Raw genomic sequence first — 13,311 nt, 5'->3', positions numbered from 1 at the left:
TTTATGATATTTTGATAATGATATGACAGTTGTATAGAGATGTCTGTGCCCAAATAGAAGGCTTGTCGACAGGTGTTCGCCTAGTACAATAGTCTGCTCAAGTGTTTGTGCGATTATAATATGAGAGTTTAAGTCAGATATTTTCCATTCTACTTCAGATTTCAATTTAGAAGGCTAATATTGGCAAAATTCTTAATGAAGTTCAGTGTTATGTATGCACACTTCTTTCAATCATTGCCTGTACTCGCATCGCTGAATCAATGACCAATGAAATACCTTCCTCTGATATGATCATACTAGTTCATGTCTTCTATTTAGATTTTCAGCAAACAACCTTTTGTATAAAAATTATTATACTTGGTAATACAGCGATTAATCATAACTATTCGTTCTATATTTATAATATAAAGTCCTATCAGACCCCTTGCCTGAGCGGCCAGCGCCTCAAAGTCCTCAAACCCATATTAAACTTAAAACATTTATGATCTCGCAGCACGCGTTATAAGTTCCTCCCGCTATAACATTGATTTCTAATTCTCTTGTAGTTTGGTAGTTTCGACCAGCTTTCTAATCCCCAAAGGCTTTGGTTGATATGGTTCGCTTCGATGTGGTCACATCGTTTGCGGTGCTTAGTATTTTAGATAATAATGAGATCACTGTGTACTAACAATGCTTTGTGCTTGGGTCGACGCGTCTCCCAAAGCCCGCCAAAAAATAGTCCAATGAAATCACTGGAAATCTGACAAGCAACCAAAATTACGCGATAACCTTTCTCTGAACTTTTTAACTGCTATGAACCTCGTCGAAAGCATTAGCTACATTTAATTTTGATTTATATACATGGACACCAGTAAAAGTATGACTCAACGCGAGGCGAGAAAATCTCTGGTCATAATGAATATCCTTAAACATTCTATCTATTAATTTGAGTAATCAATTTTTGATTATCATTCCTTATCTTATCTGGAAAACCAAAAATCTCCAACTGGTCCATATTGCAAAGGAAATCTTGGTATCACTTTTATGTTTAGAGAGATTTTTATCTGCGAATAAGAAAGCGAAGAATGAGTAACGAGATCTCCTCATTTTCCAGGTGCTTCTTCCATAATAACGCCTTCTCAACTGCCGAACAAGTCGCGATTGGCTGAGCCGACGTTACGAAAGTTGCGCTTATTCTCTCCTGAATTAGCAGTTCAATAACAAAGTTCTGAATCTGTCAATTGCTCCAACACTACGATCCTTCGTGACACAGCTGCTGGCTGGGTAAGTAGTTATTCGGTTCGAATATTCTCCACTGCCACTGAGAGAGAGCAATTTCCTGATCCAAGATCTTGACAGATAGATTCTCACCGCTTCTATAGTAATTACATGCCATCTGACCAGTACTGGTTTTTACCAATTTAGTCACTCACTGGAATCTAAATTTATTCTTATTATCATAAATCGGTATTTATGCAGTGGTTCTTAGGAGCGGCTAGTCACTCTCACGACACTACAGGAACTGAAAACCTTGGTTTGGAGTCTAGCAGCGAAACACCGGGTGAGTCTCGAGTGAATAATGATTTGAAAAATGTAAAATTACAATATGTGTGAGTCGAGCGAACGACTGCCATAAACACTGGCTTCCATGGATATCAACCAGCCTCGTTTCCTCTGCTAAATTATATTAATTCAACAAAATGGAAAGAGCAAAGAATTCGCTCCAAACGACATTGAGAATACCACATATAATTTCTGCTCTTTTGCTTGTGATATTCTCTATTTTCGCGACCGCCATTGATTCAAGCGACACTGTGAATAATATTCAGGTTTCGGAAGGAATTCATCCGGCGACAGTACTATTGACTTTACCACACAAACAAGGATTCCGATATTTACTGCAAGATTCATCGAGGAATGGCGCAAGTTTATTCCATGTCAGCTCTGAAGGACTCTTAACGACCAAGGTAGCCTTAGATCGAGAGGATCCGAGAGGATATATTTTTGATCTTGTTATTGTTTGCCGGGAAAATAATCAAACTGGAGGGGGAAATGCAACAAATATTCGGATAACTGTTCTGGACGAAAATGACAATATTCCGAAATTCCCCAAAGATTTATACACCGCTTCAGTGTCGGAGAATAGTCCTTCTGGGAGCTACGTGCACGGCCTTGAAGGCGTATTTGCAGAGGATCTTGACTCGGGTTTAAATTCTGTACTTTCGTATAGTATTTTGACAGAGGGAAATGAGGCGGGTTTGTTTGCGGTAGAGATGAATGAGCAAGCAGGTGTGAAATTTCTGAGACTAAAAACTACAGCACAAATCGACCGAGAAAAGACAGCGTTTTTCGTACTCACTGTAAAGGTGAAGGACAACGGAAAGAATCCTCTTTCTAGCACAACTCAAGTCAGAATTAATATTCTAGATCAAAATGATTGTTACCCATTATTCGACCCTCCAATTTACTCTCTGAGTATAAATGAAAACACTGCGATTGGCACTTCCGTTCTCCAGGTCAAAGCAACAGACGACGATGAGGGTATCAATTCTGAAGTCTACTATTATTTTACCAAAGACCATGATTTCTTTGCAATCAATGCTCACACTGGTGTCGTCCAAGTTGTCAGTCAAGTAAACTTCGAGAAAGCGGGAAATTATTTAGAGCTGACTGTCGTGGCAGCTGACCGAGGTGGAATCGTGCAGCACAATTCTTCCACCTTGGTGAAAATTCGTCTAAAAGATGTGAAAAGTTATCCTCCCAGAAAAATCATACTGACCCCGAATAAACCCCCTGTATTTAATCCGCGGGGCTACTATGTAAAAATACGGGAAGATCTTCCACTTCAAGCCGTTGTAGCGCACGTTAGAACGCTGGACGTTGCTGAATACATCAGATCCCGTTTCAACTATGAGTTGTTTCCAAGGCATCTGCGGGATACCTTCCGCATTAACGCTAAAAGCGGTATTATAACATTGTTGAGATTTCTAGATTACGAGACGAAGAGTTCTTATACTTTAAAAATTAGAGCGACGAGTTTGCATAATCATAGCCTTCTAGGGGAAACTCAAGTTATAGTTCAGGTAGCTGATGTAGACGAGAATTTTCATCCCCCTGTCTTTCCATCCAGTTTGATGGTCAAAACAATGCCACCAAATGCGGACAAGAACACCATAATCGCGAAAATATCGGCTAGTGATAGCGATAGAGGGCAAAATGGGAAGCTCAAGTATTCCGTAGTAGGTGGAAGTGGAGCTGGGAGATTTTTTCTAGACGAAAATAATGGTGTATTGAAACCTTTCGCAAGTCAAAACAAGGAAAGTACTAGGTATGATTTGCATATAGAAGGTCGAGATAACGCGAAATTCCCTCGCACGGCCCGACTGTATGTGATGATCATTCCACACGAAGAAAACACGAAACGACCTCATTTTCTTACTCCTTCACAAACGGCTATGGTTCAAGAAAATACTGCAATTGGAGCATTCGTGGCTGTCATTAGAGCAGAGTTTAGAGGGAAATTACCGAATGCAGAAAGCAAGACGTTCAAGTACAAAATCACTGGAGGGAACTCGGGTGGAGAATTTGCTATTGGTGAAGAAACAGGTAAGATCCAATCTTTAGAATTTATTTATTTGCTTTTTAATCTTGCGTCGCCACACAGGGAGATATTCGTTCGCATAAAAACCGCATATAAATTATCCATGCGAACAAAACTCATCATAGCTTGAGTTAAGATCAAAAACTAAAATTTGTCACGAATTTTAGTGTGCTATTTACATAGTATGACGCGCTAATTTACTCTCAATTACTTAACCCATGAATTTAAAGCGATAAAACTGTCCTTATGTTTCCTTTCTTAGCCAATACTGTACGACTAATACCTATAATGAATCAAAAATATATATATATAACTTCACAAGGCTGGAAATTAAATGAAACTTTTGCTCGCTCAGCGTACATTTTATATCATAAATATTGGTGGCAGAAGTGGGGTTTTGCATTTGTCTAAAAAATCTCAAAACCAAATGAGCGTTCTGAAAACACTCACTTTATTTTAATATAAATAAATTTTATTCTAGGAGGTTCTAACTCGAAATATATGAAACTACCTTTGAGCTTTCTTTTAATTACGATGTTTACCAATTGGCCACGATTCTTTCGCCAATCCAAAGCAAATACGACAAATTTTCACTTTATTTTGAAACGCTGACAGAACTAAAGTAGATTAAAGAAAAAGCTTCATAAATAATCGAGCTTCAAGCAGCTGGTTCGAGATCGCAAATGTGATAATTCGATGGAGATTAGAAATGAAAGGCATAGTTGTCAAGCTTGAAAACAAAGAGTCTGCTCTCAGCATCAATTCTTCAACAATACTGCTTCCTATGCGACACATAGCGTTATACGAAAAGTAATTGGAATTATAGTATTTCAATCATTCTGAGACAAGCTATCCGAAAACACTAGAAAACAAGCTATGTGTATTTTGAAATAGAAATCCTTTTCTTCACGCAGATTACACTCTCTTTTTAATATCGTAGGAGTAGTTGCGGGGGTCTTCTAATGAGTACCAGTCCCGGAGGCAAGAACGCATGATACTTGATGAAATGCTCTTATACTTTTCTTACTAAATACTATCACACTCACCTCAAAGGATATCAAGCTTCCAAAGCCTTTAATTCATTCAATTCCTACTTTGATATTCCAAAAATCGTAACGAACGTCAGTTACGAATGTCTTTTTTCTCCAAAACTTGAAGGTTTCAAAAAAAATTTCATTTTCACAATTTTCCCCTTCTTAAATTAATGTCACCTTCGAGGTAAAATTCATAATTAATATAAAAAAAAGATAAGGAATTTTGAAGAAAATTTTATTTGCTGGATTATATTATCCTTTTCACACAATCTCAACGTCTTAGCGTGAAAAGCCACCACGACTGAACCATTTTTGAGCCATCAAACAGCTCTGTGTTACCATTAATTACAGCAGATTGTCATTATATTAATTTAACATTACGAAGGGCGTTTTGGGGTTTCTAGAAGAGGTGACAGCATTAATTTTCTCCTCCATTTGGCGTGAAAACTGAATTCACTTAAATTTTGTCAATCGTACTTAGAGTATTCATAGCTTGGATGACAGAAGGAGGTGCGAACTCTTTACCTCCTTCATGTAGACGAATGAGTAATTTCTTTAATAATGTATCATAATGTCTTGTGGTAAATATGCCGTTCGTTCTTTTGATTAGCTGTTCTACTCATTATTCACAAAACGTCCAAAGTAATTCCAAAACAAACGACTTAGAGAATATCTTCTTACTCTGCTAATTGAGTCTCTCTCTATCTCTCTCTCTCTCTCTCTCTCTCTCTCTCTCTCTCTCTCTCTCTCTCTCTCTCCATATATCATAGTTCTCTTGACTCATTAGAACGAATCCTTCGAGAACTTTACTATAATGAGTTCCGGGAAAAATTCCGAACAACAAGATTTTAATTAAAAATTGATTTCAGGAACTCATACAATTCCTGTTATAAAACTTTAACTGCTACAAGTACTAACATCGAGTTATTTTTCAATTACCCCATCGAAAGATGCCATAAAAATTTCCGTTCTTTTAAACCACGTGATAGATGTTACAGTACGCGGGGTACAGTTTACATGGGGAAACGACGACAACCTTCCTTATTGTCAATAGCTGCAAGGGCTCGGTCTCTTCTATGGTTATGAAGTGGATATAAATTTATGTATTGACGGGTTCAAGTGTATAGCTATAGATGAAGTGTTTTTGGTCGATAGCCGAGAGGCGTTATATCAGCACGCTTCGAAGGGGTAAAATCGTATTGGACGCCTCATCTAATATGCTTTCAAAAACGAAATTGATGATACGACGGCAAGAAATTTATTCAATGTTTCAAACAAAAATTAAAATATTTATTGGACATTGGAGGGGGGGGGGGGGGGCTTGTTTTTATTCGCATTCTTTATTGAACGGTTTTAGAAAACAAGACCTTTTCAAAGATTTAGAAATACATAGAAATATGAAAATAATTTCATGATCAAACCATTGTCAAATGTCACCAAATAAGCTTGGGAAAGTGTCCGTATTACCGAGGTTTATAGGCCAGTGTTATCTAAAGCAAAACTGAGAAGAATATAAGTAAATAAAGTCGAACTCTTATAGTACTTAAACCAAACGAACCAGGGAAAAGTGTCCACAGTATTTTGTTGAAAATCAAGTTGGACGCTGATCGATCAATGGCAAGCGTATCAAATATTGGGAATTTTTGAGTGCAGCGGGGTTTAGGAGAATAGTGATTTCCAATGGAAGGAGAATAACTGAGTTGAAAAGTAACCGTGAGGCGGGGTTCGATTATGTATACGAGAATTAAAGAGTACGCGATTTAACGCACGTCCATACTATACATCTGTTCGACTCGTCGTCTCGAACTAAAAGATTAATGACTATGTTTTGGATCTACCTGTTCTGTCATCACAATCACCTTTTTTTCCTATCAATCATGCCTTGAAAGTTCAATGCTAATAATTATTCATTAGCATATCTATATTAGATTTCAATTGCACATATGTCGGTGTTTTTTAATCAATATATAAAGAATTTTATACACGCTAAGATTGAACATGCAAATAACAAACGAGGTTGGAGCTTGAGTCTCTGAGAGAACTCAATATTGATGTTTTTAATCACAACCTTTTTTGTTAGTGATGAATTTTTTTAAATTTTTTTTTTTGAAGCTTTTTTGTGTGTATTTTCCAGCATTATGGCGTTAGCTTCCCACGGTCCTTACCGGCACCGGCCACTCCTTTTAAGTCTTTAATTTTCTTGATTTTTTGTTGTTTTTGTTTTCTTTTCTTGAAACCAAATTTATGAAGCACTACATATAATCACATATATAGATGATAATGATATTTTTGTTTTGCGGTCATTTAATATCTTCAAACTGAGGTTGACGATCATATTATTCTTCCTCAATAAGCCAGTTCATAGTATAAGAATCGTTTTCAGTGCGCATGCGATTTTATCTTGAATTTCTCACCTTTTTTTGTCTAAACCTTCTTTTGTTCATAATTAAACGAAAGAAGGAGAGAAATTTGGGATAAAATCGCATGCGTACTGAATACGATTCTTAAACTATAAACTGGATAATTAACCCCTTCAAAGCGCTAGGAAAGAAATGCTTTTTCTCTTTTAAATGTCGCAACTCCGTGCGCAAGGATTGAAGAGTATCTCGGCGAAGTAATGCATGAGTAGTCTGTAAGTACAGTGATGAACTCGTGCGCATTAACTTTGTTTTTGGCTAGGAGTCATCTACACCACTACGAAGCTGGACCGTGAACATCAGTCCCAGTACTACTTGGATATCCAAGCGAGTATTAAGGGAGCTCCTGACTCAATGAGCTCACCAGCCCAGCTTGTCGTTATGGTGATTGATGTCAATGACAACGACCCTAAGTTTATAAAGCAAAATTTCCAGGTATGGATCTGTAGATATTATTAACTATGTCTTGTGCCTCACTCGCTCTCATGTCAGTCCCATTACGGCCAGTTTCTAATTTTCTAAAGAAATACTAAAAAATCTAAACACTGAGCAACTCCGTAGTAGTTCGGCAGCCATTTTGAAATGTTACCAGGCCTTCACATGTAAAGGCCTGGTTACTATTCAAGATGGCTGCCAATGGCAGAGAGTATAACAGAGTTGAAAACAAGTAAGAAAATACTACTGAATATGGCCTAAGTTTAAGTCGTAAGCAAAATAATATTGGAAGGAATTATTTTTAGTCTCTAACTGATCTCCAGACCAAAGGATATTTATTTTTTTCAGGTCAGAATTAAAGAAAATCAAGGGCCAATAGACAACCTTCTCTGTCTGATCGCGACAGATGCCGATTCGGGGTCTAATGCAAATCTTACGTATTCAATCGTGCATGGCAACAGTCAAAACCTATTCTCTATTCATCCATCGCTGGGAATCCTGTCTCTTCGAAGTTCTCTGGATTTCGAGACTAAACGCAAGCATTTGTTGACAGCTCGGGTGTCGGATGGAGGGACTCCCAGTAGAAATTCCACCGTTAGAGTGACTGTCGATGTAGAAGATGCTAATGATCCGCCGGTTTTTCTTCAAACCACTTATGAAGGTAAGGAAGGATGACCACATGTACATGCATGTAACACAATAATTAAACCATTGTTAGTGTTAAGGAAAGTATTTGTCATCACATGGGAGGAAGGGGGGCAAGATAAATGGGGTACAAGGGTATACGATGGGGTGCTTTTGAATAAGTTTAGAAAGTTGAGCATGATTGAGTTTGCTTGTGTGTTGGGGCTGAATAATGGGATTGGGATCAGGGACAAACTTCCCTTACACCTTAATATATTTAAAATTTCATATCACTGTCATAGAAAAATATGCAGTTCCATTAGCACATGAAACTATAAAAGATCAAATTTATAGTTAAAACTCACAATTCCTATTTAATGTATGTCAAACATGATGTTCTTTGATGGTCACATTTAAAAAAATGTCAAAACGGGAGTTCAAACCATTAAATCCAACATTATCTTCAAATAATTTAAAGTGCTTTTTAAGCTGTTTTTCTAGTATTTGGACAAATTACACTTCTAGATAGATAATAATATTACCAGAAGTAATTATGTGATTATTAAAGATAGTCAGTGTGCACTTTGGATAGCACAAAGCTTTCTGAGAGCTAAAGGGAAGTACTGTTATTGTAAGCTGTTGTTGTAAGCTGTCTGGTGCTGAGCCATGGGCAATAAACTACTGCATGCTGCAAGTCGACACTTTTTCTGTGTTTACCATTATCAGTGTTTTCATATTTCAGACCATTTCACATTTCAGACTCTTGAGAATGAGAATCATAGTTTGTGTACACCGTATCAGCAAAAAAGAAATAATACTCAAGGGAATAAAACATCGTCTGATATGAAAAAAATGATTGGGTCTGTCGCCAAAAAGACTTGGCTTAAAATACAGCTTTGTGCTTGTTTACAGTGCACATTGGCTATGGTATTCACATTCTTTTTATCAAATTTTGGCTACATTGTAATCTGATAATCGACCTACCTATATATACTCATTCACCATTTGACATGGGATTCAATACCTACCAAATTAACCTAATGCATGTAATACCTCCATAATAGCTATGTTTTATAATATCCTAATAATATCCTGCATTTAAAATAACAATTATTATATTTCTGCATTATCAGCTGATTTATCCAAACTAACTTGTTTTCTATTGGTTGGTCTCATGTTTTGTTTAGTTGTTGTATCTGACAGCACCAAAATTGGAACGATCATAGCTGTCCTTGAAATAGTGGATGAGGATAGTGGGCACATTTATGAACGATTGAAGCCTGGTAACTTGCTATCTTCTTGTACTTACTGTCTGTCTGTCTGTCTTATTCTATTAATGGTGTTGGGAGCCATGGGGGCTGATAAACTAAAGAACTATAGTACATTTCCTAGGTACTTCACTCCTTTGTTTAGTATGTCAATGGAATTAATGTGCTGTGTCAAGCACATTAACTCTTTTGTCTGCAGGGGCTCAATTCTAATTCTACAAATGGTGTTGGGACTGAAAATGGGGACAAAAAAATTACACTAAAACTTTCTTTCTTTCCTCATGCCTTGCTATTCACTCACATTATTGATGAACAAGGTTTAGTTATGAAAACGTAGACAGTTAATGGAGAGTCACTCTCAATTCTAGCATGCTTGTTGCATGCTGCAGTGGCATACTGGAATGTTCCATGCATGCAGTGCTCTTCTGGCCTGTGGAGAAGAGAAGTATTCGCATGGAGGATAATTTAAAGAAGAATATTCCAGGCCATGTGCCTGGGTTAAAAAGGAACAAAATAAGATGAACTGCATTAGTATTGTTACAGTTATGCATTGGTAACTGTTGCTTTATGCATGGAAACTGTTAGAGGGATATAGATTTTCTCCTCAATCGAAATTCAGATCATCTTCTGATTTGAAGGAAGGAATCTTTTTTCACAATATTCTCACCCGATGCTTGCATTAATATCTGTGATATGGGTACGACATGGTATGAATAACCTGTCCAATCACAATAGAATCCTTCATATAGAGCATGTGAGTGCTGTGCATTATACATTTATACATGGGAGTACTGTTAGTCTTCATGGACTTCAGTGCCGTCTCGTAACGGATCATCAGCAAATGATTTCCGTGCTCTTTCTTTCTTTCTTCCTTTCTTTCTTCCTTCCTTCCTTCCTTGCTTCCTTGCTTCCTTGCTTCCTTCCTTCTTTCTTTCTTTCTTTCTTTCTTCCTTCCTTCCTTTCTTTCTTTCTTTCTTTCTTTCTTTCTTTCTTTCTTTCTTTCTTTCTTTCTTTCTTTCTTTCTTTCTTTCTTTCTTTCTTTCTTTCTTTCTTTCTTTCTTTCTTTCTTTCTTTCATCTTGCATGTGCATGGGCTTCGTATTTTTCTCTGCATGTGCTGTGAATGCTTTAAAAGTAAGTTGCCATAACCGACATTAATGTAACTGAGCCGCATAATTGTTAAGAATTTAGTGTGGGAGAACGACTTACGGATACCCTCGTCAGCTTTACGATGGATGAATAACTTGACTATCATGTAAAGAAAGTCTTACCACTCTTTTCATTGCTACGCACTCCATGACAGGGAAATCCTGCAATAGACTGCCGTCAATCAAATTGATGGTTCAGTACGTTCATAGAATCTAATTGATGGCAGTATTGACCGACAGTGCGTTGCAATGAAGACAATGGTAAATAAAAACTGAAACTAAAGCTGAGAAAAGAAATGGATTTGCAGTGTTTTAACAGGGTGGTCAACGGTAGGGAGGATGAGGGGGAGGGTAGGGTAGGTAAGGTGAAGAGGGAAGAGGTGTATAACTCAAAGAATAATATATTTGGTATTGTTTAAATATTCTTTTCTCAGGGTCGGTTGTTTTTGCGTATTTCTTAAGAAATATTTTGCATAAAAATCACTTAAAGGGTCGTAAACCACCTTTCCTTGCTAAACACACCTTAAACGATTGTTTTTGACCGACGCAATTAGAAAAATTTTATTTATTTTTTTGTCGTATTTCTTCTTAATTCAATCTCGACTTGAAGTCTTTTTTCCTAATCACAAAGTGGGAAGGAAAATACTATGGGCGGACGCATTGCGGTTTATATCATTGCCTTTCGTTTGCCAAAGGTGTGGGAACTACCAAAAATTATTGCTCTTGGTTTGTTTTATCAACCTATTGGATATCTTGTTAGTAAAATTACACAGGTGATTATTGAAAATCTCGCGCGCTGATTGGTCGAGAAACTCACACTATTCCCCGATAATCACTTCGCCTTCGGCGAATAATTGTTAAATATTGAATATGATTATAGATCGGTTGCGTCACAATGCAGCATCCTCTGCTTGGGCCGAAAAACGTATCAAGCCAAACATGTTCATTTACTTTCATCTCGTTCTTCACTCCTTTCCTCCAATCGTCTTCTCTTCCAATGAGTTGATGGAAGAGGCTGGGAGATGAATGAGCTTCTCTCTCTTCAATAGACTACCTCCGAGATATTAAAATTCTAGCACGATACCGAGGATTTCCGGGATAAGATTTTGAAAATTGCATTAAATATCAAAAGGATCAGTAGATATAGTGATGTAGATTCGATTATAACGTTGTCGAATGACGCATTTCTACCAACATTTTCTTATTATTGCAAAAAGGTATGAACGTCGTATATGGTACATTATTTTATTCCACGTGTTTGTACCATACATAAAGTACCATACAACTAAATCCCCGCAATAATCTAATCTGAAATTTTAAAATATCGAACCGTAACCGAACGATTTGGTATTCTAACAAAGCTCGCTTAGTTACAATGGCATAATTAAGATCTGTCACGGTTCTGATATTACTAAATGAGATTTGAACTAATGGCCGGAATTTCTACAACACAGAGTCTTTCGTTTTGATCAATTTTGATTATCTTACCATCTTAAACAATTATTCAAATTACAGGTACGGAAGTCTTGTGTTTCTAAGATGTCTTATGAGATAATTACCAAAAGTCATCCCGATTACATCTTACTTTTTCATTTTAGATTTAAGTTTTAAGCTGATTATTCTAATCTAAATGTACTATACGGAAAAACAGAAATCAAGATTTATCCTATTCTTCGATTGCACGTTACGTCAAGGCGGCCATGTTGGTGCCATTACAAACGATTTCTTATTAGCATCCATTGTTAACGGCGCCGGCCACAAATGCCGCCATGCTTTTGTCTTTTGACTCTCTTGGGAATGCTTGCAACCATCAATTGCTAGTTTTCAATATTTCCAAGGGATTGAAATAACAATAGCCACGGCAGCCATGTTGGTCGCGCAAAGGATTGTTGTAGTTGATCAGCCGGTCCTAGTTTCAGTTGTTTATCGGCGAACAAAGAGCTATCATTTCACGATAATTTCATTAAAGAATTGAAACCACAACGCACCATTTGACCCAGTGGTATTCGTTATAAGAATAGGTAGAATTTTAACTGTATTGCTAGTCCATAACGTAGCTAGGGAAGCAAAGATTCAGAATAATTTTTTTCTGACTTCGGTCGCCATGTTTTTTTCGATGGACCGCCTGATCAGATTTCTTCCTGCGCGATGATTGGCTGGTTTTTGATGGGCTGTCAAAACGAGATCACCTGGTTTGGTTATTCATTTCTTGAGCATTTTTGTGTTCTCCTCATACTCGTTTGATATAAAGAACGGATCACTATTCCCACTGAACGTGGATATTCCTCTTCGATTTATAGTCAGCGTAGAAGAAGATGCGCAACCCGGAAACACACTGACAGTCATTAACGTGACCGATGAAGACAGAGGTGCGGCAGGGCAGTTTAAATGCACGATAGACGACGTGGATGCTGATGAGATGGACACGTTTAACTTTCGTACCGTGCGCCAGGGATGTGCATTGACGTTATCAAGCTTCCTGGAATACTCGCAAAGATCACATTACTCGTTTAAGGTATCTGGTTCGCTATTTTGGTATAATTGTGCGTGTTACTGTAAACAGCGCACGGTAAGGACTTGATATTACCGTGGTTGTGACGGTACCGCGTTCGAGTATTTCAATTGACGAATAGTGATCTCGCACGTTGTGATTGGTGCAAAACATTTCGTCACGTGCCGTGCCGTGCCGTTTCACAGTCATACGAAATCTAACCATTTGTAGATGTATTAACAAAGGCAGCACTTTCTCGTCAGTTATTTCAAGTGTTGGTCAAGAGTGTGTTTGGATCTACGACCTCCCGCACAA

At 37.5% G+C, this 13,311-nt stretch overlaps 1 protein-coding gene across 1 annotated transcript in view; it reads left to right on the top strand.

Moving 5' to 3' along the window:
- Positions 1 to 1,276: 1,276 nt before the first annotated feature.
- LOC116305705 (protocadherin-like protein) overlaps positions 1,277 to 13,311 on the top strand; it is a 38,165-nt gene continuing 26,130 nt past the window's right edge. The window contains exons 1-4 of the mRNA XM_031715669.2: positions 1,277 to 3,585; positions 7,294 to 7,466; positions 7,815 to 8,127; positions 12,806 to 13,020. Coding sequence (XP_031571529.1) covers positions 1,680 to 3,585; positions 7,294 to 7,466; positions 7,815 to 8,127; positions 12,806 to 13,020 — 2,607 coding nt within the window. The 5' untranslated portion in view covers positions 1,277 to 1,679. The remainder of the gene's footprint in view (positions 3,586 to 7,293; positions 7,467 to 7,814; positions 8,128 to 12,805; positions 13,021 to 13,311) is intronic.

Source organism: Actinia tenebrosa, unplaced genomic scaffold (assembly GCF_029948245.1).
Source record: "Actinia tenebrosa isolate PJP-AT-01 unplaced genomic scaffold, QUT_ActTen_1.0 PGA_scaffold2__45_contigs__length_23673736, whole genome shotgun sequence".
NCBI classification, from domain to species: domain Eukaryota; kingdom Metazoa; phylum Cnidaria; class Anthozoa; order Actiniaria; family Actiniidae; genus Actinia; species Actinia tenebrosa.
This window is presented reverse-complemented; position numbering and strand designations above follow the sequence as displayed.